This window comes from Hetaerina americana, unplaced genomic scaffold, assembly GCF_022747635.1.
Source record: "Hetaerina americana unplaced genomic scaffold, ioHetAmer1.1.p SCAF_90, whole genome shotgun sequence".
NCBI lineage: Eukaryota > Metazoa > Arthropoda > Insecta > Odonata > Calopterygidae > Hetaerina > Hetaerina americana.
In genome coordinates, this window is record NW_027287539.1 from 843,287 (window position 1) to 870,894 (window position 27,608).

General features: G+C 38.6%; 2 protein-coding genes across 3 annotated transcripts in view; both read left to right on the forward strand.

Moving 5' to 3' along the window:
- Window positions 1-11,604, forward strand: part of lgs (BCL9 domain-containing protein legless) — a 56,560-nt gene extending 44,956 nt beyond the window's left edge. The window contains exons 14-15 of the mRNA XM_071598212.1: window positions 6,557-6,755; window positions 6,838-11,604. Of these exons, the coding sequence (XP_071454313.1) occupies window positions 6,557-6,755; window positions 6,838-9,433 (2,795 nt within the window). The 3' untranslated portion in view covers window positions 9,434-11,604. The remainder of the gene's footprint in view (window positions 1-6,556; window positions 6,756-6,837) is intronic.
- Window positions 11,605-18,361: 6,757 nt separating this feature from the next.
- Window positions 18,362-27,608, forward strand: part of LOC139699778 (inhibitor of Bruton tyrosine kinase) — a 36,645-nt gene continuing 27,398 nt past the window's right edge. For both annotated transcript variants that reach the window (XM_071598211.1, XM_071598210.1), the window contains exons 1-5: window positions 18,362-19,003; window positions 19,084-19,305; window positions 22,469-22,639; window positions 22,800-23,012; window positions 27,260-27,520. In XM_071598211.1, the coding sequence (XP_071454312.1) occupies window positions 18,659-19,003; window positions 19,084-19,305; window positions 22,469-22,639; window positions 22,800-23,012; window positions 27,260-27,520 (1,212 nt within the window). In that variant the 5' untranslated portion in view covers window positions 18,362-18,658. The remainder of the gene's footprint in view (window positions 19,004-19,083; window positions 19,306-22,468; window positions 22,640-22,799; window positions 23,013-27,259; window positions 27,521-27,608) is intronic.

Genomic DNA, 27,608 nt, shown 5'->3' on the forward strand with positions numbered 1-27,608 from the left:
GATTCCATATGCATCCCCTTATCGGCTGATTTCACTGTCTTCGTCTTCTCCTGAGCCAGATTGCCTTATTGCCTTCAGAAACACAGTTTCGATTGTTCCTTTGTCTCTGGAGTGTAGTTTTGTATCAATGTTTCATCCACAGTTGTATCTATGCAGAAACTCCCGAGGATTGCAATGGGAAAGTGCCATATCAGCCTCCAAATCGACCACACAATTGTATTTATTCTTCACTGAGAACAAACAAAGCACTCATCTTGGTGAGATTTTTTTTTACACATTTTTTCATGCAAAATTGAAAATACAAAGAGAGATTTTGGCTATGGGAGGTACAAGGGGAAATTCCTGCGGGGCCATCTGATTGTCAGTGTTTGTTATTGAATTGGAAATAATTTTACTTGTCCTCCATTTTAATTAGGCATTTTATGTTAATTACAATGTCGGTGGCTACGTAGGTGTTTGCTGCTATCTTCTCCACTCATTGCACAGATTCCATTGTTGGAACACAATTAAATAAATTGTCAGTGTCAAAGCAAACTAACCTTGCATTCCTGGGCATCTCTCATCTCTTTAAAGGTATTGGAATGGTAGATACAAATTTTGATGCCATGAATGGGTCTCAAATTTGTGTACTCCTTGAATATGATAATTGATTAGCACATTAGGAGATGAGCAGTGGAGTAGGGTTGTATGGCATCAGCTTTGTGAATTTGACATAATCAGTGCAATCGTGACCCCACAACAAAGTGTAGATATCAGTGTTGTAGTTGTAGTCTGGGTGTTGTAAATTGCGACTATGTTAGCATAGTGTACTTGCTGGATCTCATCCTAAAATAATAAATGAAAAATAGAAGGAAAGATCCTGTGAAAGAAGCTCGAGAGACATTTACATTATAACTTATTAAGGAGGACGTAAAACAGAGAAAGTTTGGAGTTAAAACTGAACATAGAAGAAGTTAGGGCTGCAATAAACCAATATCAGGTTTGAAATACTGATGATGATTACAAAAAGAATCAGATTTCTGCATTAAGATCTTGAAATGCTTTTCTTCAAACAGTATGAATGAAATTAAACATTTAAAATCATACTTTTTAAATTAAATTGATTCATAGCTCTAAACCAACAGACAAATAAGTGGAATGGAAAAATTGAGCTTCTTAAAGCCTCTTTTTAGAATGACTATATTAAATAATACTTCCTTGAGCCGTTAAGGATTTACGGCCTAAGGAAAAATAATTTAAAATAGTAAATTTAAACCTGTAAGTGACAAAAATAAAATTAACGTTTGTAGTAATTTTAGTATTCAAGCATTCAAGTGCTGACCATTATTCAGGTTTTGAATGGTGTCAATTTTCCCTTCTAAAGTCATCTCGTCACTCAACAATGGTAAAGCTTCGTAGTCTTTATACAGAAAACTATTAGTGGCCTTACTGGTCATTGATAAGCTTTGCAAATGGTCGTAAATTGTAATTTAGAAACAAGGTAAATTCAATTAGCGAATGTATCATTATTATTCTTTCAATCATAACCGGAGAATGGTGAGTTCTTCTCAAAATCCTCTATTTTGCAGGAATGAATTTGAAATGCTATAATGTAGTACTTAGTATGCAATTACAAAGTTTTTCGTCTTATGTATGTTTAAGTAGCTAATAAAACTCCATTGCTGCAAATACTGAGTTGAAAGAAATCTTAATTAACATTGGAATTACATTTAATGTGCACTTGGGTCCAGTTTCTGAGTGGTATTTTTACAAAGTGGTGCATCTAAAAATTGTGACTCAAGCATTGGAATGCCAAGTAACTGGTCTTACCAATGTGTTAATGTATATGCTTCATGTGGCCCGATATTCGGAAGCAAAATGCTGTGGAACCTCTTGCCATGAGCATAATTCAATTTGTTTCAAGATCTTTTACGTAAAGCGAAGTGCTCATTTAGTGAAACAAATTTCCCCTCGTAAATTGATGTAAAATACGATAATGCGTTCCATGCCGAAATAATAAATAATGTACGAGGTTAAATCAAAGCAAATTATATTTGCATATTTTTGGATTGGGGATCATCTTTGTCATTTCTTTTATCATGGAATGAGCCGACTTGGAATGCAAACTCTTAGTAAAAACAAAGAATTGAAATAATTACTTAATTATTTGTGATACATTACTTAGTCTTTATTAGTAGGATCGCGGTTCGTTTTCACCATTTCTTCCAGCATGTAATTAAACAACCTGGAATGTGAACATGATTTTTAAAACAAAAAGAATCAAAATAATTATTGTAATATTGATGACCAAGTCCTAATTCTATTTTGCTGAAAAACTGCCTGGAGACATTTGTTTTGTCAAGGCTTTGAAATTTTGTGAAAATGCAACCCAGCATTATCATTGAATAAATTTCTAGTGAGAATTACCTCTTGTCTTATTAGGGCGGTGCTTAGTATGCATGGTACGTTTTACGTTTCCCATGATCTTCACATTGTATTAAGCCTGCTCTTCTGGACTTAACACTCTCTATAATGCTCATGGAGGTTGTGAATGGTAAGCTAGCAAAGGTTTAATTTTTGAAATGCTTGCATTGGCACCAAATAGTTGTGTGAGATTGCCTTTCATTGGCTTGGGGCCAGGCAATGTATTCTCCTCTGTTATTGTGTGTAGACATATAGGTTTGCTTCGGCATCTTCTTCCAGAAGACCCATCTTGCCACAGTTAACACTTGTTTGGGCTGGTAACCCTCAATCTACGAGCTTCTTTTAGTCACCAATGAAGTTCTCTGCTGCATTTGAGTCAGAGCTTGCATCTACACCATGCCTCATAATGCTGTGGAGACAGTTTCTCAAACTGCACATGGCTTCCCTTAAATACTTCTACGGATGTTGATAATCCTTCTTTTTTACGAAGCTGGGGAAAATTACTTTTGCCTTCTCATAAATGATATTCTCGTCGATTGTGTCCCATTACAATTGTATTTCATTTATCCATATGAGAAGCTATCTTTCAATGATGTTGAGAATACATAACTGTTCATTAGAAATTCTTGTCACTCACATTGAAGCATTTATCTTCTTAAATTTGTTCTTATTCCTGAGGATAGTGCGAATTGTTGATGTAGACAAATTGTGTTTGCATGCTAGATGAGTGATGCTCTCATCTTTTTCTCACTTTTCAGTAATTTTACTTCTCATTTCTACTGTTATTCTTGCATCATTTTCTTTGAGGAAATCATTGTTATTATGCCCAAAATGTTATTGAACTTCTCACAAATGAATTACTAATACGTCTGAACACAAGTTTGTAAAAGTGTTTGATCACTAGCTACCTTAAGATGCTAGTGGAACAAGTGCTAAACACAAACTGAAGTAGCAATCATTCTGGAAATTCCCCTCTCCTCATCTCTGGTTGTGTTGCTCATTTAGTGAGTCTTTTGTGGGCCCAATATTTTTGCTTTTTATGCAAATTACTCACTATGAAGTGTGCTTGTTAAGTGAGGCTCCACTGTGTGTACTTATATCAGTCCTGGTCAATACTTCTAATGGTGCCTGTGGTTAGTATGCAGGAGTAGTTATTAAGTCTTCCTACAAAAGTTAAGTTGACTTGTTTTCAATGCTTTGGGAATTTGTTTCTCGTCTACCACTATGATTTGCGTGACTAATTGCCATTACAAATCTAGCACTAAGAGTGTGGAAGAATACTTGGCTGAGCAAATTTTTTATATAAATGCCTTGTAGAAGATATTACGGAGACTATATTCCCATTGTTCATAAACTAGAGCAGGTGGAAGCTAACCCTTCTATCTTGGAAGCATTTTGGACCAAAATGTTCCAAGTATTAGGGACGTACGGAGAAGAATTACATTAGGAAATAATTTTTTGTAGGAGGAAGAGTAGCTTGATGATGGGGATGTTGAGTAAGGATTAGGAGAAACAGCTCATCAAAACATTGACATGGGACATGGTTTTGTACGGCATGGAAACTTGGTCTTTGAAGGAGGATTTTAATAGTAGATTTTAGGCTTTTTGAAAAAAGGGTATGGAGAAACATGAAAAGGATGAAGTGGGCAGAGGGGAAACAAGTAGGGGAAGGGCATTGTTGGGAGAAATCCAACGCAGGCATGATAAATAGATGCAGAGTGTTTTGATTGGGAATGGGAAGTTGAAGACTCTGATAGAGGGGAGAATGTTAGGCCAGCAACGATTGGGTAGGAATACCTGTAGGATAGGCATGTTGGAAAGGATGAAGCCTGTTTTGGGGTTGGATGTCTGGTTGTGTTCTATTAAGATAGGCAAGGAAATGTATCATTTTGCCTTTGTATGGGTTGTGTCCATCTGGAACCTATTATAACCTATAAGAATAGTAATTATTGTTGCTTTTCTTTAGGAGGTCCAGAGGTATTCTTCTGGATAATTTAGGCTATGGATTGACAAAACTTATGCAATGGTAAAAGGTAAACGATAAATTTATATATAAACGAGGTATGAAGATTGCTATTATCGATATGTCTTCTTAAAGAACACTTGCTTTTCCCCACAGTTATTTCTTCTATCTAAACCAAAGTTCAATGTGAAAAATGATCTGTGGTCATCAAAGGGCAATGCAAGGTGGAATCATGAAAACAGGGCTTCATATTAGTATGGCAAATATTGGCCCATGCAAATATGTGCTATATAAATACATACCTTGTATAAATGTATATCTTGGAGAGGGGTGTACATTAGTCCCGGGGTAGAGCATTGGACTGCTGACTGGAGGGCCTGGGTTCGATTCCCAGGTATTCCTCACTAGGCACCCTCAGGCAACCCAAGCTGTGTGATTTTTTGTGCACCAGATCTTCCTGGGAAACCATAGCCAGTACAGGAAAAGGAACTGGCCCACATGCCCTGATGTGTTAATTTGACAGCCATGCCAGGCTTAGTACAGGGTGAACTCTACCACCAACAACCAAATTTAACTTCGGGATGATTACTGTGTTCTTGATTTTTATATCTTGAAGACTTATTGCTTACATTAGTTCTTTATGTTAAGCATTATGTAAATTACCATGTTTTGATTGGCATACATCATTCGATTCCCTTCTTGGGTACTCTTTATGTAAACATGTTACATAAGTATGAATCTTAAACATTCATGATAATTAATGTAACTTATGCATAAGCCTATTGTATAAGGTATTGGTAGCATAGTGGGATGCGGTGGATAGGATTGCTATGATTAGGACTAAATTGATATTCTTGTCATTCTCTTTGAAGTGCGTGTCTCCTTAATTTTTTTCTTGTTCTTGAAGGAAAAGCAAATCGTTGATGTAGACCATTGATTGATGACTTGCGTACTAGATCAGCCACACCCTCACCTTGTTCCCGATGTTCAGTGATTTTACTTTTCATTTCCACTGTTATTTTTATTCTAATTTGGCTTTCTTCTTACGGTTTTTTGTTTAATAAATCACAATCATTATTAACAAGTCTTTGATATAAGAAACAAGTTTTTGGTGACTCTGAGCTCTCACTGTCAAGCTTCCGTATTAATTAGTCTCTGATGTAAATATGGGAGTATGAATGCAGCTCTTATTGGGTCAGTGTGTTTGATTGTGTTGCCTATGCAGCAAAGCACTATGGCAAGTATTATGGTCAAGTGCATTATACCTCATTCACTTGACCACATTAGTCAAAACATTCGAAATCCTCATTCTGGACCTGAAAATCCTTATGATTCTATAAGGACCAAGAAAATGTATACTGCATTTCGATTGTTCTTGTGAGTTGGACCAACTATTCTAAATTATTCTGTTAAGGATGAGGAATCATGCATATTATATGTGGTTACATGGTGAGTATGTCTTGACCTCGAAATTGTATGGAACTAGAATTTGGTGCATACATTTTAAATGGATTCATGTAGCTCCCATTGATGAGTAGTTACGCATATTTAATAGTTCTTTTGCATTCTATAACTGCATTTCATCATACCTACCTTTTGCAATTCTCCACATTCTTCTCCAGGGGCGTGCTGTTGATCTTTTTTTGGATTGGCTGATCCACATTAATTGGAGGTGGGTGTACCCCACTTAATGTTTAACTTGACAAAATTGTTATCTCAAATATGGTATATATTTGTAGTAGATAATGGAAAGAAATTAGCCAATGTAATAGTAGATAATTGTTTGGTATGAGTGAGGTTTGTGTCCATTACATCATAAATGTAATTCATGTTCATTCTTCATAATAATTCAGAAGCAGCATGCCCCTGTTTCACATTAATATGTTTTACTTTATGGATGTAATGCTTTGATTTATTTGTCAAACTTTTACTATAGTTAAATTTACTGACAAGCTAATGTGTTGAAACGCCTTCATGATCATGAATCTTGTCAACCTACATTTTGTAGTGAAATGTGATAGTTTTCTCTGAAAAATGAAAAACTTGACATTATTCAATGCTAATTGTTAGTGTCTATAAAGTTTATTTATGATGGCTATAGGTAATTTAAGTTAAATTCAATTGTGTTAATTTTGTAGAGTTCTTTATTTGCTATGTTTAATGCTATAATTTTCCAACTATTCTTTACAGTTGATGGAATGTTTGGGAGAACTCTGCAGTCATTTGCTCAACAAAAACAGCAGCAGGCAAATCAAACGAAGGAGCCCAATCTAATGCCTGTTCCCTCGCCACAACAAATTCAGTATTTGAATACATTTGAAGGTCAAGAGCTTACGATTCAGAAGCAGCCTAATACAAGCCTTGGAGATACAGATATAATGTCTCCAACGTATGTGTTTTCTTTTTGCGTACTGAATTGTTTATTATTTAAGGGAGTATTTGTTTATTGTTGTATTATATCTATTGTATAGGTTAACTTCAAACATGGATGGAAGCCTGCCAGCCACGGTTCCTGATTCCAGTGGACCTCGTCTCTCCGGGGCGAGCACACCTCTGACTCCATCCTCAGTTGATGTTAGCCATAGATATGGTGGTCCCCACACTCCTCATACACCCACTGAAATGAATAGGTTTCCTATCCCGAGCCCCCACACCCCTGGCCCACAGGATAAATGCCAACGGTTCCCGGGGCGTAGCCCTCAAAGTCAGGGATCAAGGACACCTGGAATTGAATCGTGTTTGCCCTCCAAAACATCATCGTCGTCAGTTGATGGTGTGGTCCGCTTCCCAAGTACAAGTCCGCAAGGTGGCGATGGAATGGGGCCTCCGAGGTTTCCCGGTTCAAGTGGCAGTGGCTCTGGTACCCCTGGGCACCCTGGTGCCATAAGTACTCCACCCATGGTTGGAAATCCCGGCCAGCAAAACTTTGTTACCGGACCATCTAATATGCCTGTACAGAAGGGCTCATCGCACTTCCCCGAAGTTCCACCCCCAAAAGGATCTGCGGACATTTCACCCACGGGGCCGACTTTTAACAGATCACGTCCAGACAATATGCCCCTCGATCCAGATGGGAATGGTGGTGGTTCAACTGATGGCAAGGTTTCCCATTTTGACCCCATATCATCGATGGCACAGATGAGTCAACAGCTGACGAGTGGCGTTGGTGGTTCCCCTGGCCAAAATGGGAGTTTGATGGGTGGAATTGGAGGTGTTGGAGGGCCGCAGATGATCCCATTTGATTCGAGCCTTCACCCTGGCGGGGGCGAGGGCATGCTTCACTGCCCTCCCACATCTGCCAGTGGGGGTCCCGGCCACCCTGGGGGTCACCCAGGCGGTGGCCAGTTTGGCCCCCATGCCTATGGTCCCATGAGCAGCGGTGGTGGCACAGTGCCGTCACAGGGTGGCAGTGGCAGTCCATTGATGATGGCGGGTGGCGTGAGCATGATGCCCTCATGTTCCCTGAGTCACTCAGCCTCACCCAAGTCCATGCTGGGTGCTCCACCGAGGGGCTCGCCCCCTATGGTCCCATACTCACCCCCTGCCATGACCACCCAAAGGGTGCAAAGTCGACCCCCAGGGCCCCGGCCCAGCTGTGGCCCTGCTCCTGGCCCTTACAATGGAGCCAACGTCCAAGTGAAGCCCAGTGCCCCGAATACCATTCAGTATCTTCCAGCCAGGCCCCAAACAAACTCAGGCCCCCGAGGCCCACCAAGTTTAGAATTCTTGCAGCGTTATGCCAATCCATTATCAAACCTGGACAACAAGGTTCCCACTCACAATCTACAATACTTCCCTAACAATTCACAAGCAAACAATGCTGTGGGAGGGTCAAATGTGCCAATTTCAATGAGTGGGCCCATGGGGCCAATGGGAGGAATGGGTGCTCCAATGGGTGGCATGATGCCTGGGCCTCAGGGTCCAATGTGTAGTCAGATGGGCCCCAGCAATATGGGCTCAATGAATGGACCTACAGATGGGCAAAATAGTTCGGTGGGCCATGGCAGCCAAATGGGAATGGGCATGATGGGTGGTCCCGGTGGGGCAATGGTGGGTGGTGGTGGGCAGATGGGTGTGCCGAACAATTCATCGGGTGGGTCAATGGGTGTGCATGGAGGGGGTGGAGGAATGCAGATTTCTGGTGGGCCAAATGCTCAAATGGGAAATCCCATGGGTGGTTCGAGTGGGCCGATGTCTATGGGTGGTGGAATGGGAATGGGTGGCCCTCCAGGGTCGATGGGTGGGCCCATAGGTGGCCCCATGGGCGTTCCAGGTGGACCCATGAGCGGCACGGGAGCACCCATGGGAATGTCCATGGGTGGGCCCGTGGGTAGCCCGATGGGGGGAGCTCCAATGGGAGGCCCGGGTGGACCCTCAGTGGTGCAGATGGGGGTGTCCAGTGGTCCGATGGTGGGTGCGGGAGTTGCAATTGGAGTGAGTGGCAATGCAGTGGGTGGTCCTGGGAGTGGAATGGGTGGTGCGAATGGGCCAATGATGGGACCCAATGTGTCAATGTCAGTAGTGAATGGTCCCATGAATACGGGGATGGCCATGAATCCTGGTGGTATGGGGATGGGTCCGATGGGGGTGATTGGTCCTCTTCGAGGAGGTCCCATGGGCTCTCAGATGGGAGCTTCAATGGTGGGTCAGCCCCTGGGACCCAGGACTCATGGTGCTATGATGAGGGGAGGCCCTGGGCCCGGCATGGGTGGGCCCATGTTTGGAGGCTCAGGGCAGACTGTTGGCAATGAGCAAATGTTTGGCCCGATGTCTGGCGGATCTGGCCAGATGATGCCAGGGGCGCCCAATGCACAGCTGTTTGTGTCTGGAGCCAAGTCATCCCCCATGGGCCTCGGTGGTGCCCCTGACGCCAGCCAGCCACTCCCCCCTTCCATGGGCCCCAGTGGTAACTTCAAGAGCCCTCCCTTCATTGGTCCCACCACCTCTGATCCAAACTATGCTCAGCAGTTTCATAATTTTCAACAGCAGCTGTATGCCACTAATACACGGAGTCAGATGAACAATCAAGCAATGACTTCAAACCAATCCTTTTTTGGTGGAAAGTGATGTGATGTCTTTTATGATCTAACAAGATTTTTACCTGGGCCCTACTGTTTTCAATGTCACATAGTCAAAGAATTATTTTTTCAATTTGTCAAAAGTGTAATTATTGTATGAAAAGACAAAAGTTATTTTATTGAACCTTGAGGGGCTCTTACTTGAGTAGATGGTGCGAAGATGTTTGTGCTCTTCATTTAGTAGACTATAATGAAGTGCAGTGAAAAATGCAAATTGAGGTTAAAATTTGAAAAAAAACTAAATTGTGAGCACTGGTTTCTTATTATCCCGTGAACATTTTTCGTGTTTTCTGATAGTTTTGACCCATAAGCATATCACTTGTGTAAAACTATTTCAAGTCATTAAATTAGTAGCATAAGTAGTTTTTGCTCTTAAAATTTAATGAAACAGTTAAAAACTAATACTTGCAAATTAAACATTTCAGAATTTGTTTTTCTTTATGTATTAAAATTTATCGTAATGATTTCAAAGTACTTAGTTTGAAAGTTATTTTGGTCTGCTCTACTTTAAAGACTTAATGTGAACATGGATTGTTTTGTGGTATTTACTGTAGAGGCAGGCTCTAATTGAGGATGAGGTATAAACTGCGGAATTCTACCTCATTAGAAGGTGATCTTTGGTGCTCTTTGACCAGTGAGTGAAATAGATAGCAATCAATTCCAAATGTGTGGTGTCCAAGTGTTAAAGGGTGCACCTGAGCCAATGTGTCAGTCTAAGAAAGGATGCATGACAATTTTCATGACTCACCCAGACTTCTTGGAGTTAAACATGCCTTAATTTTCTGTCAGTCTTGTGTAATTTTGTAAATATATGGATTGTTTTAAAGCTCCTTAATCTCCGTGAGAGGTTGATGATATATGCTGATTGTGAGAAAATTATGCTCTGTGTAACAAGTGCAGATATTAAAGAAATGTAATGGTGGGTTAAAGTGGAAACATTGGTTTTCAAAGTCAGATTTTTCTTTTGGCCTGATATATAAAAGTTTTGATTGTAAATGGTGTATATACTAATGTACATAAACATGACTGATTTCTGCTCACTTGACAATTAGATCTTGAATGCATTAGTGCTACCTCTTGCATCTTTATTTTTATCTCATTGAGGGGAGGTTGCTCACTTATTTTACAACTTGACAGACTGTAAGTGAACTTGTCTTTTTGCAAGGAATTAGTGCCATTCAGGCCTATTTGTTTATAGCTCAGAATTTCTGAGTAACTGTTATGGTATTTTGACATCAATCGTTTTAAGGTGACTTTTCTATTCTGAGAAAGTACAATGTCAATGCGAACTGTGTTAACAGATGGAATTTCTACCTTTTTATGCTAATAAATTGACTCATGATTACCTTCAGTATAATCATACCAAAGTTCATCTTCATTTAATCTGCCCTGGATCATCCAGTGCTCACCTGAGCATGTTACGAGTTGAAATAATTTCAATTTGTCACATCTGCAGCATATTTCATCCGTCATCCATATCTGTATACATATGAACAAGTCTGAAATATTTACCATAGTTATTCATTTTATAGTGCTGTTTTTTTAAATGAACCTTTTCAATAATCATAGGCTTTTGTGTGAAATTGAGTTGTGGTTGATGTCAGAATCATTTCAGCTAGAAGTTTATTTAGCACTATTCATGTATAACATGATTTGGTTGGGCCAAAATGGCAGAAGGATATATATGTGTAAAGTGCCTTTTTTGCCCATACTCCGAGATAAATTTCTAAAGCACTTTAAGTCAATAGCATTCATTGAATATTTTCAAGACAAGCCTGTAACAACAATGGTAAATGTAAGAGAAGCAGATATGATGGTTCTGTTAGTTTCTGAACTTGCATAGCTGTTCTATATTGTTAGTCTGATAATTGTTGATTCTTTTTCAGAATGTGGGCCATATTTACATGTAATAGATAATGTTGTTTAGATTTTGTATGAGAGGATAGCGTGAAGTAGGCTGTTACCACCCCTCTGAATTGTTTACTGTTGGTTACATTTGAATGCATTACATATGGTGTGGTCCCTTCATTGCCTCTTTTTAAAATGTTTGTATATAATCCATGTGATAATGGTATGCTCATTGAAATGCCACTTGTAAACATTTTTGATGCTACTTGTACTGGCTGTTCTGTGGCACTGTAGTCTTCCTCGGCAATGAAAATCCTTCCAGATTTTATAATATTAAATTTTCTGCACTTGCATGGTGTGGTTTTTCTCAAGGATTTCGGTGTACATTGCAGTAGAACCTCAGCCATCCAAATTAATAGGGGGCAGATGTGATTTTGGATGGGCAAAATGAAAGATGATCCTAGAAAATGTGTATATTCAGCTTGATTGGTAAGGGCTGGTACAGAAATATTATTATTCCACTTTCTCCGTTCATTTTGGAAGGATGCATACAATATGCTGCATGCTACTATCCACCACCCATTATAATTACATTGTGTATTAAACTATCGGGGCTATTTTTCAAGCCATCAGAGTATACACATTACCTGCATCCTCTTGAAATCACATGTCATGGCCGAATGTTCTCTAGCCAGTTGCCAAATTTGAAGTTAAATACATACATAATTATCATAATAATTTTTAAATGAATGGTTAATTGTGTAGTATATATTTTTAAGTCAAAAAATGTTTTAAAATGCATTCACTATAATTATTTAAGCCTGAAATTTATTTTTGACAATATTATTAAAATATTTCTACAAGTAGTAACTCTTCATCCATTAAATAACCAAAATATTCATTGATAAAGATTTTCACTTCTGCAAATTTTTTAAAATTAGTTTTTGTCAATGCGTAATGTAAAATTAACTATCTTAAAGCTTTGAATTCTTCTTCAGTCATCCTCCAGTTGCCATCTTGCATTGCTCATTTGAAACAGTGGACATATGTGCATATGCCCAATTGTGTCGTTAGGTTATAAGACCATCTGCATGCCTAAGTGTGAAATTACTTGTTTTGTCATCCAAGGTAATTTTAGGCCAAACGTACCAGAAGTTGGACGTAAAATAACTTCCCCCTGCACTTTATTCTCCAGCATTTTATTTATATTGTCCCAGGATTTGTGTAACTCTTAAATGAAAATAGGAAGCCATCATGAGTGTTCCATGTTATCAAAATAATTGAATTACTCCGTAAGGATCCCAGTAATGGACATGTATACATATTGTCTTCAATTTGGAAGTTAAATGTTGGGAATTATCTCATTCCTACATACTCTAGAACACTGACTGGCTGCAATAATTATATTTTTTTTAAACATTCCAGACTACCTTGGCCTATTTGCTCTGCTAAATATGATGATGGGGGTTAGAAGAAGTATTCTAATATCGCAATGTTATAAATATGGATTTGGGCCGTGACTTTTCCTAACAGTGTTTTTATTTATTTACATAGTACCCTTCAAGCCACTAGTAGGGTGTGTGGCAGGGGTTATTATATACTCGACAACTTTTGACCCAAAATTCTTTTCCCTCCTGGCTTATTCTGACAACATTATAGTGGTCCCTTATAGCTTGGGGTAAAAATGAAATCTTAAATCTATCTGTTCTACACTTAATATCTCTAATTTGATTACATTATCCACTACCATAGTACGATGGGGCTAATACTATATTTTCAACATCATCACTAATGAGACCCTCATATTTATGCAAGACATTTAATCTGTGATTTAACCTTCGCTCATTGAGTGATCCCAACCTAGCTCCTCTTAATGATTTGGATATGCTCCTCAGTTTGTCATAACAATATTTTACACATCCAGATCCTCTACGCTGTGTGTGATCAAATTTGGCAATCAACCCAGTTTCATGAGAATCCTTATACTAGCAGCATATTCTAAACGAGGCCTAACCAGCGAAAGATAACATTTCTTTTTAACATTTTTATCGCTTTTACCCAGTAATCTTCTAATAAACCCTAATTTTTTGTTAGCATGTCCTCATATTCCCTATATGTGAGGGTAATGCCTAGGTATTTAATTGAGTCTGCATGTTCTATTTTGGTATTCCTAATGCAGTAGGTGTTCTGGAGAGAATTGCCCTGTTTCCAAAAATTCATCACTTAGCACTATTTTAGGTTTACTTCTGATTGCCAACTGTTGCACCGAGTATGAATAGCATTTAGTTCACCTGATAAAGCTGATGTGTCCTCAGGATTACAGATAACACGGTAAATCAAGGCATTGTCAGCAAATGAATGCATCTTACTATAACCACTGGGTTAGCGTTGTTAACATAAAGTAGGTCCAATAACACTTCCTTGGGTTATACCTAAAGTTACTTCTACTGCATTTGAGCTAATACCAACTCAACTAAAGATATTCTTTGTATGCGACCTTTCCAATAGTCTTTGATTCAGTCTGGGATATTTTTACCTGTAGACAGGCTTCTAGCTTTGTGAGTAGTTTACTATGAGGTACTTTGTCAGCAGCTTTTTTAAATCTAGAAAGACTGCATCATCTGGAGCATACCTTACTCCCAAATCAAAGATATCACAAACAAAAAGGAGAAATTTTGTCGTGCAGGATTAACCCTTTCAGGAACTGTGCTTGTTTTTTATCAATAACTTTTTTTATCATAAGCAATTACATGTTCTTTAACCTTGCATGATAAAGATGTGAAGGGATTAGGTGTATAATTGCTCAGTGCCTCGTCTCCATTATTGATGTGTAATAAACGGCAGAAAAGCTTTTCAGGATAGAAAGTTTTCCTAGTCGCGTTTCTCTAAGTTTTTAGAAAAGTTTCCTAGTAAGAAAGCTGGATATAAAAGCTTTCCTATTTAATAAAAGATAGGAAAGCTTTCCTGGATGTGCAATTTATTTTTAATGAGTAGAGCACTAGGGTATATTGCTTGTAGGACTCTTAGGGACTTCAAATTAAATCCACAGGCATCATCAAATCATGGGGATCAACTTTTTATTTCATAAAAGAAATGTAGAGGTTTGGATGAAATGTAATAAAAATAATCTCTAGGTTTTTGTTAACGTGTACTGTATTTGTAAGGAAGAGTTAATTTCCTGAAGCATTGCGATGCTTCTTTCATCACTAATTTCCAGAATAGAGTTCTTGGGCCCAAAAGGGAGACCTATTGATTCCAGAACCAGTTGGTCACAGCGAGTGTGTTTTCTTGGATAAATTTGAAAAGTAGTTGTTTAATATTTAATCATTTGAGTGGCCATCAGTAAGATCTTGAAGCTCCTTTTATAATTCTTAATTGCATGTCCCTCAATAGATTTTTCCCACACTCTATTTTATAATACCTTATTCGCTCTTCCTAAATAATCATTTGAGAACTTTGTTAATTTTTTTTGCAACACTGGTAATAGTCACAAGCAGTTAATCCTTTTATTAATTTATTATATGAGAAAAGTTACTTTTCTGGGCATTTTATAGGAATACTATTTCCAAGTCTTTATAAGTTATGGCTTATATGGCATGCTAGATGAAATGATTGCATTGTCAATACCATGATATGAAATACCATTTCACAGTGTTCATGATTATCTATTTGTGAAACACACAGGTTTTGTTCAATTGAATGTTCACTTCCTCTTGCTTCTTTACAGTCTAATTTCAAAACAATAAATAAATTGGTGTACATAGCTTTTTTTGGAAGTGGAATTGAGATCAAAGAAGAGGAAAGCATGCAAAGGGCATGTCCACAGGACTTAAGAGGAAAAGTAACTAACAGGAGAAGAGGACACATCTGAAGGTAGGAGTAATTCAGACTGGAGCTACAGGGTCTCACCCAAAAGTAGTAGGACTGATTTTCTCTGGCGCGAATGGAGCGGTGGAGGGGGGTCTGCCTGGGAGGGTAAGGTGGAGGGGGCTCCTAGCAACAGGCCGACACCAACCTCAGTCGCCTGCGGGCTGTCGTTGAGTGAGGACACCGTTTTTAGTGAAGCAAGTTTTTTGTCCGCGTCGAAAAACAAAATGAATCTGAATTTAGAGCAACGTAATTCCGTGAAGTTTTGTGCGAAAAGACAGAAACTGAGGCCCTCGATATGATCAAGCAGGCTTATGGGGACACTGCCTTAAGCCGTTCCACAGTATTTGAGTGGCACAAGTTGTTTAAAGAGGGTCGGGAGCTCGTTGAAGACGGCACGAATGTGGACAGAGTGAGGAAACTGCTGTGCTGTGAGGAACTTTAACGTGCAGGTGCTCACCCGCCTCTGAGAACGCGTGAAAAGAGTCCGACCGGCCATCGCAAACTGCTGGGTGCTTCATCATGACAACGCGCCGTGCCATGGCGCGCTCGTCGTCAGACAACTCCTGGCCAAATACAGTGTTGCCACACCCACCATATTCTCCCGATCTTGCACCACTGGACTTCTTCTTCTTCCCCCTGATGAAAAGACAGCTCAAGGGACGACGTTTTGACTCGATTAAGGCCGTTCAAGGCTTCGACGAGGGTCATCAACGGCATCCCCAAAGAAAATTTCCAGCGGGCGTACGGGGAATGGGAGCAACGTTATACTAAGTGTGTAGCAGCTAAAGGAGCATACTTTGAAGATTATTAAGTCGGTGAAAGTATATCGTCAATAAAATTCTCGTAAAAAAATCAGTATTACCACTTTTGGGTGCGACCCTGTATTTCAAGTTGGTCGGCTGTGTAAATTATATTAATGCAGGGGCTACTTCCTTGCCTTGGACACAGGTTATCCACCATAATAAGATGCAATTATGCATGCACCTTAAGTGACTTTAGAAAGTATATAAAATAGATTCTGGGAAAAAATTTTACGGGGCTTAAATTCAATCATGCAATGGTTTCCTGAACATGTAAATAGTAAAGACGAAAAATGAAACGAGTTGTGACCTTATTTAATGACTAAAATGAATATACCATGGGAATTTTAAGAGCTGTGAAATATTACACAAATTTGAGAATACACCACCTACTTTAAAAGGGAATTACCTTAACAATAATCACAAATGATTGGTGACCTATTATGATTGAAAGACAACTTTTTAGTTTAGTTTCATAGTATTCGTGGAGCAGTCTTCTTTTACCTTTCTGAACTATCGTGTATTCCCATCGATAACGCGCGCGTAATCCAAACAAAAATGTTCAGATGATCAAAAAGATTACGATGTGCGTTTTATGGTGAAAATTGAAAAAAATCCACTCAATATCTATAAACACAATGATTTAAAGAAGGGTCACGCAAAAATAAATTAGTATGGAAGCATGTATTTCTAATTGCATTCTAATTTTTGCAGATCGTCGGCTGTTACAGTATTTTCATCTCATAAATCCATAAGAAAAATCATATACCGTATTTTCCCATCGATAACGCGCGCGTGATCTATACAAAAATGTTCAGATAATCGAAAAAATGATGATGCGCATTATGTAATGAAAATTGAAGAAATCCAAACAGACGTATTTTTGCACGCACACATCCGATATATGCGTATTTTTATACACATTATTTATTATTTTTTACGCGCGCGCATATATATATATATATATATATATATATATATATATATATATATATATATATATATATATATATATATATATATATATGTGTGTGTGTGTGTGTGTGTGTAATTACAGATGCGCGGTATCTATACAAATTCATGATAACTACGAAGTTCTGGGTGCGCGTTAACGATGGGAAAATACAGTTATTTATATCTTTCATTTATTCTAAGACGTAGTACATCTTTATTCTAATGCATAGTAGTCCGCGTACACGTAGAATACGTCGTATTATATACACGTACGTATAAATATAGGATAGATATATCACTCGAATCCAAGAAAATAAGTGTTTTTTCAAGTCCATACCAGTAGCATTTCCTGTGCCTCATCGCACGTTTCTTTGGATGTAAATACTATCACACGGCTTCTCCATTCCCGTAAGCTGGACTCTCCCATATTAAATTTTCTGGTAGCTTCGCGATTTCCTTTTTATTTCGTGAAATTAATTACTTCTAGCTTAAAAATCGCCGTAAACGATTTTCTTGCTACAATATTTTTCTCCATAGGCAATTTTATTGAGAAAATTCTAAATTACTAAAGCTTAGATCAATTCAGGTTTGTAACAATCATTATGTAGGCGGCACTTTCATAGAACTTGGAGGGCGTCTAGAACAGCTGAGCGCCGATAGTAACAAAGTAAACAAGACATGAAAATTCCATTTCATTCATTCCCTTATTTATTATATTTTCTGAAAGATAATTTATATTGAAAATAAATGTGCGCGCAAACCAAGGTCTCATTTCGAATCATAGCGTAAAAGCAATAAGGCGGCATATTTTGTTGTCTTGTAAATATTGTTCATTATTTGATCCTTCCGTGGTTTGCAGTTGATTTCAATCACCTGGCTCTAATCTTCTGGATACTAGCGGTATATATAGCCACAGGCAATTATGATTCCATGTATTCATTGGTTGTTACCATCTAATAGTATATGGATGTTGACGTATTTTTACAATAAATATATATACATATAAACATGCGCGGCATCTATACACGTTCAAGGTGTATAGATGCCGCGCTTCAACTATAAAGCCGGGGGGGGGGATTTAAACAAATTCATGATCACTACAAAGGTCTGGATGCGCGTTACACATAAGGTGGCGGTAACGATGGGAATTGAAAAATGAATCATTATGTAAGACGGTATATCAAAAATAAGTATATATACAAGACGGTATTTTAGCCCCAACACAAGAATGTGACGCCAGCGTCATTTATCAACCAAAAATGTAACTACGTCGTAGATTCAACCAGAAACAACTCCCTCTTTGAGCGGATTTCATAATGAAAAAACTCCAGAAAAGTGAAAGGTCCTAAGAAGGGAGTGAGCTATCTTTGGTCGAGACATTCGAGAGCTTGCTAACTATCGAGATCAGAACTATCGATATTGAACTTGTTGAGTCAATTGTTGTTTTTACTCTTTATGGCGTAGGGCTCTTCGGATTGAAATGTATTGCGCATAGGTTTTCTGGTGATGACAACGAATTGCAGGGTGCTCAACATGTTGAGGAATATCCATTCTTTTCAATTGCGGAGTTAATATGCTTCTTACGTCTAAGAGTTTAGCTCTTAATGGTTGTTCGAAGGCGGTAAATCCCGTTTTGAATATTATGAAAGTTTAATATCATGTTCCTCAGCAGGGAAAAGCTAAGCTGTAATACTTGAGGTATCTGAATTTTATAATTTTGATTATTGCCATATCTAAGAATAATGAGTAAAGTTAAATATGATAGGAACGAAGGGTTTTGCTCGCGTAGATGCCGTTCGGTTGAACATGCAGACGAAATTGCATCTGCTATTTTACGTGGTAATGAAGATCAGGCAATTGCTTTTATGTGCTGGCGTTGTTCAAATTTTTCGCGAGTAATTGATGAAGATGGTCGAACACCCTTACACATAGCAGCATCCTGTGGGAAAACTAAGGTTTTAGAATGGTTACTGAAGAATTTAGACAATGAAAGTTGCATAAATGCCAAAGACTATGAATCAGGTTACACCCCTCTCCACCGAAGTCTTTTTCACGGACACCTCAGTGCAGCGCGATGCCTGATTATGGTAATTTATATCCATTGTTCCGAAGCTCGCCATACAAATCTGAATCTCATCATATAAACTTTTATTTTCCCATGATATAGCATGGAGCCAAACTTACATCTTTGGATAATGACGGGCTGATGCCTCTTGACCATGTGATGAAAGATAGCCCTTGTGTCGGGACTTGTTCTTCAGCAGTGCCATGTGAAGTGTTTGTTTGGGGAAGTAACAGGAACTTCAACCTGGGAATAGGCAACAACGAGAATCGCCGTCTGCCAGATACAATTGAATATTTCCGAAGGAAAAGCATCAGTATCAATCAGGTTAGTGTTAAAAAATCCAATAGTGATCATAGATGCTTCAGAGTTTTAATAGCATGAATAAAATTTTCACTTATATTATAGATTTAGAATGATGGCATATTTTTTCTGTGCTTAAATGTCAAGTGGTAATTTGAAGTTTTTTAGCCTTTATTATTTACTGTTCATTCCTGAAGGTATTTTGAGTTAAATGCGTAGTATTTATTATGTACTGCTTGTGTGCAGCACATATATTCAACATTTGATTGTAACGGCAAATTTCCATAGCACTTTCAGATTATTAAATGTAGTTTTTAATGACCGAATATTTCCTCAAGAATGAAATAAATGCTCTAGAATCAGGTTGGTGCGATGGTTTATGTATTGTGTACCTATCCTGAGGGCCCTGGTTCGAACCACTCAAGTCATCCATTGGATGGGTTGTTGAATTGTGGATCCTTTAGCAGCTTTCATTAGGAGAAGAATATGCCAAAGCCAGGTTTTTCACCCTACCCCTACCAAATCACACGCCTATCCCTATAATGGCTCAGGTGCCCACACCAGTTTGTTGCCAACTGTAATACCTGGTAACATTAAGGATATTTACTATAGTAAAATGTGCAATTTCAGGATATATGTTAGAAAATTAAGTGGTTAAATGTGTGATATAAAATCGTGCAGAATAAGTTTGCAAACTCAGATTTTACAATGATAATATTAAAAATGAGTACATGTATGTATAAGTTAGTTACGTTAGCCTTTGGACACTATAAGGAAATTACGAGTACATCTGCAGTGTAAGGGAGCAGAGATAGCCTTAGTGTAATTTGTCGATGGTGCAATGATGATGATGTCATGTAGATGCCTAAATTTTTCAGCCGTTGAAAAAAAATTTCACTGTCATTTTCTGATATTTCTGGAAGAAAACAACATGAAAAATAACTCCTGAATGATGAGAAGCAGCAGTTTCCTCAGAATGGTGCGGACTAAGAGGATTAGTATGGTACCAACTGCCACAGCTCCAATTGAGAGTGGAGTCCTCGGTATCGGCTGAAGTACTGCAATGTGTAAGGAAAAGTGAAACCATCATATGTGATCCCCCGGATGATACGCAGCCATGCATGCAATATGACATGGTTGCATTCCTCCTGGTAAATTATTAGCATAATAAAAAATGGGAGATCTTGTGGGAGAGAGGCAGATGTCAAATCAGCCACATTCTGGTCAAGGAGAATTGTACAAATCAAGTTGAGCCATTCAAGAGCTACCCCGACTCAGATACAATAAGTGACCATAGGTTAGTTGTCACAGAAAGCTGTCTGTGATGCAAAAAAGAGAGTAAAACATTAAATGTAGCGTGGATACTTTGGTGAGAAAGCATACCAGAGAAAGAGTCATCATGGCCATGCTGAGAAATTGAATAGAGGAAAAGGAGAAGAAGATGGAAGGAGAGAGACGGGCAGAGAATAAAAGGGACTAACCCCTCAGCGCGGTTCTCTGTACGTGATACATCGCAGTCGGCATGCCTAATCCGCGGATCGACATATGCCCTCCGCTCTCTTGGTTTTGAATTTTTTTCTGCAGCACCAACTTAAATGATGATTTGATGTGATTGTGCAATTTCAAGAGAGGAATTTTCATTGGGAGGCACTTTGTTGAAAGATACGGCCAACCGGGAAGAAGTCCAGGCCTCAGAGATGATGTCAGGTGTGCTCCGAACTAAGTCGGAGGAGGGATACAGTGTACTTGTGCCCCGAATGCAATGCATGCCTATATTTAGAGGATTATTTCAAATTATATCTCACAAAACTGAACTTTTAGAATGGAGGTTCGAAAGTTAAAGGCAAATAAAGAAGTGAAAACATAAAATATAATGCAAGTAAATTTTTACTAAATAGAATAAGCAATATAACATAAGTAAAATTTTTTTCAAAATTTTAGAAAAATATATTGAAAAAGGTATAAATTATTTTCAATAATGCTGCAACAGGGAGAGATTTTAGAAAAATTAAATACTGCGAGTGGGGCCTAAGCATTTAATAAATACCTCTACTGGCTTAAGGGGTTAATCTGAAGATTGTCGCGATGTCTAACTGATGAATTTTCTATGCTGCTTTTGGAATTACAATCACTTATGTTGGCTTATTGGACTACGATTTACCCTTTTCCGAACGTCAAAGTCAGGGTATATCCATCTTCACGGTTGAAATTCTTAGGATTTTTCATCATTTCTATCGCTTGTCTTATTAGTCTCGGGAAATAGTGCTTTTCCCTTGCCAACACTATTGTTTTGCCGAACTCAACTATGTATCCTGGTTCCGACTGTGGATTTTTGGGAATTGTGAGGGTCCGAACTGTTTCTTTTCTGTGGCCTTTTGGTGCTCCTTAACTCTGCATCTAATCGATCTTCCTTCTTGTCTGATAAAGGGTTCACCACATGTTTACGTGATCTCATATACTTATACATGAGATCGGGGATCTGGTCCTTAGGCTTAGGTTCTCCACAATGAGGAAAATCAGCAATATCACCCTCAAGTATGTCGAAGGACTGTGTATTGCAAGAGCCTAGATCACTGAAAGATGGTGCAATGAAAGAGGTGGGTTAGGTGGGCCAAAATGACCCAGATATATGTAATCCTGGGTGGGGATTTGAGTGAAGAATTAAAGAAAAAATATAAGCCGACAAAATGAATGGAGAAGTCATCAATGCACATGAAGGAAATGCCAAGTGTGTTCTAAGAGGGGTAATCTAAGACAGCCCTGAAAAAGTGGAGGACTTTGAGAAGGGTATACTGATTGCGATACCAAAGAAAATAAGAATTGACAAATGTGAGTGACATCAAACCTTGAATCTGGTGCCGCATGTCCTCAGAATGCTAATGAGAGACACAAACGAACATTCAAGGCACACTCCTAAAGGGCTCAGGGAAAACCAAGCCTAATTTGGTAATCAGTCTACCCGTGTACAAATCAGCCAGGTGTTCTGTTACAAAATACTAGACACTAGACACAATAAATAGTTAAGATGATGAAAAATTGATTTTAATGATTAAAAAAACCTGTGTATTCGGTGAGGTTCTGAGTGTGGAAGTTTTGATTTTAAAAGCTCCTTTTTTGATGGCTAAGTGAAATATGAATGCAAAAATTTGAGTTGATAAAAATAATGTCGGACTATTTCTCAATTTAGGTTGCTATGGGGAAGTTTCATTCCATATTTGTGAGCAGTGATGGCCGAGTATTTGCCTGTGGCCATGGGAAAGGAAGACTTGGTTTAAATTCAGAAGAAACTGTTATGACCCCAAAGCAAATTCCTTTGCCTCCTAATCATGAAGCGGGAAAAGTATTAGATACCAGATATGTAAGTATTATTGGATGTCAGTGAATGATTTTTTTCATTAATAACTGAAGGGAGTAATTAATAATTGGTATTTTTTCATTCCCAATCAGTTCATAATGAAAGAATGTGATACTTCTCCTCTTGTATCATTCGTTTAATGCAATCTTCAATAAATTCGTAGGTTGTAGTGAGTGCTACTGTTGGCCAAGACCACTCCCTGCTTCTTACAGCGACTGGGAGCGTTTATGCCTTTGGGATGAATGCTCATTATCAGCTTGGCCTGGATCCTCCACCGCCAGTCCAGCATACTCCTAAATTGGTGCTGAACCTCCCCACGTTTTTGATTGGTATTAAGGCTGCTCGTTACCATTCTGTGGCCTGGAGCTCCTCTCAGGTAAAGATCATCTTATCCCATGAGTGTTTTGAATGGGTGGCATATTTTGCATTCATGAAACCACGCTTGGTAAATGGATAGAGAACATTCGGTCATGCTATTGGATCACCTAAAAACAGGGTATGCCGTGATATTCTTAGATCAGTGTAATTGGTGTGATTTTGGAGTAGCAGTGTCTAATTCAGTGAAGAAACACTGGCCCATACTCAATTTTAGTGAGCATCTGCTTATCCACTTTGACAGGAAGGATTTGTGTTCACTGTCTTTCAGAAGCATGCATATGTGTGGACTGGAGGCATCCATCTTATACTTTCTAATCTCTTAATTTCCCCAAAATTGGTTTTCATTTTTTTTGGTCATCATTTTCTTCCTCAATAACAAATTAGCGTGCTAATTTTCATTTAGATGTATTGGAATAATAAACTAAGTATTGGAAAATGCATCAACTTGAAAAGGGAGAGAGAACAAAGGCATTCCCGCTTTAATAGCAGAGTACTCGGCAGGAGCTCTGGCCACAGTCTCTCGAGAAAGGAAGAGGCTCTTGTTCCAGGACACTCTTCCCTGTCCCCCTCCTCTCCAATTGCCTCTTGCCATCTCCATTATCTACCCCCGCCCCACCCTCACACATTTAGATAAATTCAATGGGGTTTTAGAAGTATCTATATATTATTCATGTGTCCTCTATGTTTGAATTCAAAAGTAAAGTTTCCCTGAAATTGGAAACTAGCTGTGGCATGCACCCAAATGAAGTACAACCTCACTACTTGATTCATAAATTGTCCGAATGTTAAAAAGTAACAGTATAATTTCTTACTAAAAATCACCTACCATCTCTCTTCTTGATGCTTGAATTTAATGAGCTACACTCTCCACTGATTGTGGCGGCTATTGACTGTGATGGCAACAACAAAGATACCCAAATGCGGCAGTCATGAACAAAGTCATACAAGGTTTGTATAAAAAGTATCGGTAGCAATTTGTTTCTGATTTGTGCATGAAGTGCTGAATCCAGATCGGTTAAGTGTGCGCATGATCGCATATCGTATTTGCAATGATAAGATGACAATGCGCACCATTATCACCAAAAATTTGGCATTGCAAAAGGTCTGTGCTAAACTTTTCACGAAGATCTTGTCGGACAACCAAAAGCAGAGTCAAGTGTCTGCTTGTGAAGGCCTTCTGTAATGACATCCGGGTGATTCTCCAACCCCCTTACAGTCCCGACTTGGCACCAGCAGACCTATTTACTATTCCCAAAAGTGAAAACCTCCCTCAAAGGACACCACCATGGGACCCTACTTGCCATCAAAGAAGGTTGCACTCGTATCTTTAAGGACCTTCCAAAATCTGCCCACCGGGGACCCTTCGAGTCGTTGAAAAGCCAACGGCAAAAGTTTGTCAATGCTCAAGGGATATACTTTGAAGAATTTTGAGGCATTGTATGAAAATCTGAAAAATATCTATTTTTCCTAAACTTTTCCTGATACTTACTCTATAAACCATGTATGATCACCTAGCTCTCTGTCAGAGTGTATGGTCCACGGGCTAGCCATTTGGCTTATCAGTGTTAGGAGTATTATTAGACTCTAATGATCATTCATTTGATGTATGCTGAGGATATTGTGCTGAGCATACTTAAATAGATTAGTGCTAGAATTAAAAGTGCACTATGAAAATAGTTATCCAGCAAAATTCTGAGAATATATGTTTAGCCTGTTATTGTGTATTTATCCCAAAAGCATTATGTGCTCTATTAAAATTTTGCAAAATAACATTATTCAATCTGCAGAAAATATATGGATGATATAAATTAAATGCTATTGTCAAATATATGTAGTGTAACCTTGCAACGATGAGCATAATTCGTTCTGGAATCAAAGGTAAAATGCTTGCTTAGCAAAACAGTTTTGCCCATGTAAATTAGTGTAAAATACCAAAATGTGTTCCATACCAGAAAAAATAATTACCTAAAGGTTATTAAAAGAATATGGTATGTACATTTTTTGTGATGGTGGATCATCTTCCACGGACAAAAAAGTTTTAAAATAATCAATTTATTGATAGCAAGGCATTCGTAATTCTTATTTACTTAAAAGTTGTCTAGAGAAATTTCTTTGTGTCGATACTTCAATATTTTGTGAAAATGTGGCACAGCAATAATCATTAAATAAACTTTTAGCTCGCATAGCCACTGCCTTATTGGGATGATGCTTGTCAATGTATGGTAGAACAGTTTCCCATGGCCTCCACATCAAATTTAGCCTGCTCTTTTTGACTTCACACTCGATTGAAGGCTCTTTGAGTTTTTGAATGGTAAACAAGGAGCAGTTGAATTTTCAAAATGCTGCTTGCACTGGTACAATATAGCAATGTGAGGTGGCCTTTCTTTGGTTCGTGACTGTGCAATTTGTTCTTCACTGATGTTGTATGAGTTTGCTACGTCATCTTCCAGAAGAGACCCATCTTTTCACGTTAAAAAACCTGTTGAGGCGGGTAACCCTTAGAATGTATGAGCTTCATGAAGTCTCAGGTGAAGTTCTCTGCTGCCTTTATTTTGCAGCTCAATGCTTTGACGTGTTTAACGACACTTTAGGCGCCAGCTCTATTAATCCTCTCGAATCACCCTTGGCTTCCCTCAAATATCTTTTCTTTGTCCCTTGATGATTTTGGCATCTTCTGAACAAGGTCAGCAAAAATCAATTTCACCTTCTCACAAATAATTATTCTATTTTTCTCATTGATAGCATCACCTTGCAATTGCTTTTCATTTATCCTTTAAAAGCAACCATTCACTATCTTTGAGATTATGTAACTATTTCCTAGATGTTCTTGTCAGGCCCTTTGAAGCATCTGCCTCCTAATCTTGTCTGAAGCATCTGCCTCCTAATGTTTTTGAGGATAGTTGAAATTGCTAATGTCGACTGATTGAATGTGCATGCTAGATCAGCCACATTCAAAACTCATTCTCACTCTTCATTGAATTAAGGATCAAAAAGTAATGGTGTGATTATTAGAGGGCTGTGAGACACTGGGGCATTCTCTTAGAGGATTATTGATCCTTTCGAAGGCTGTAGCGTTACTTTTTTCCCAAACTGCACTTTTCACTTCTTCAAAGACCCAGTGCTCACTAAATTTCCTCACATCATCTGGTGTTCCAATTCTTGTCCTCTGTTTCAACCACCATGCCTCAAGGGGATTGAGATGGCTGTCGCACTGGCTTCTCACCCAGAGGGGCCTGGGTTCGAATCCCGGCGGCGGTGAATATTTTGCAGTGGTATCTTGATCCCTACTTGAGATGCTTTGTGGAGGGCACTTGGAGTGAGTACGCCGGCCGTCAGATGGGATGTTCAGCTGCAGACCTACCTCTTCGTGCCTTTTGTTAAGGGTAGGCTAATGCCGACGACGGGTTTCTCTCCACCCTTCATCCTTTCCTGTCCATCTCAAATGGCACAAATGACCTTAGCTGTTGGTCGCCTCCCCTGAATACTACTTCTTAACAATCCCACTACACTGGAAGGCAAGAGAAATATATTTAGGCAAAATTATTATTGATCAGCAATAGCATTATTTTCGGAGAGTATTTGGTGTCCATAATTTACAAATTGCAGAACTCAATATTAATTAAAATGCAGAAAATTTCAAGTTGTATAAAGCATTCATCTAGGCCATGAATCAAACTCGCAATCATCAATGTTCTTTGAATTTTTCTACTGTGAACACGGTTTTAAACATTTGCTTTAACTTCATGGCCTGTGGTGCAGTGAGCATGATTACGAATACCTGTGGCATTGTATTTATGGTACTTGATCATAAAATCTTGTTCCCTTAGAGCCCCCATAATTTTGGAGTGTAAGAGGACGCCTCATAGCTTCACTCACTAAATCACTCATGCTTCGAAGGATCCGGGTTCATGTTGAATGATTTTTACCCTTAGGAAATTTCTGCATATTAATTCACATTAGAGGATGACTCCTTTAAAAGTAAATCTTGTGGCATCTCCAGCAGTTTTTTAAATTTTCAAAGCTTATTGTTAATTATTAACAATGTAAATTTTTTAATTAATTCACGTTCATTGGTTAACTTTGTTATAAGATTCCGAAGTCTGGAAGTTTCTTGATAAATGTTAATTGAAATGTATCTTATTAAATTAAATGAAGACACCATACTTACACACCATGTTGTCATTTCCTCTGGCATGATGCCTTTTCCATCTTGGTGCTCTTCAGAAAAGGAAATTGTATTTTCAGGTGTATACATGGGGATCAAATCATGGGCAGCTGGGACATTCTAGAGATGACGAGTGGGTGCTGACCCCGAGGAAGATTTCTCATCTGCGAGGTGGAAATTTTGTGACTGTGTCTGCAGGGGACAGTGCAACAGTTGTTGGTTCTTCTCGAGGGGATATTTTTGTCCTACAGGACTATCTCTGCCGGAAGATTGGCAATGTGCACGGTATTCCTCGACGAATAGAAGTTGTTGGTGGGCGACTTGATCCCACTTTAATTAAGGTAGGTACTTGGTGGTCAACTTTGCACAAGAGCATGCTGAAATTTTTGCAACTTATGGTTACTGTTTTGCTTTTTGAATTAGTCAAGT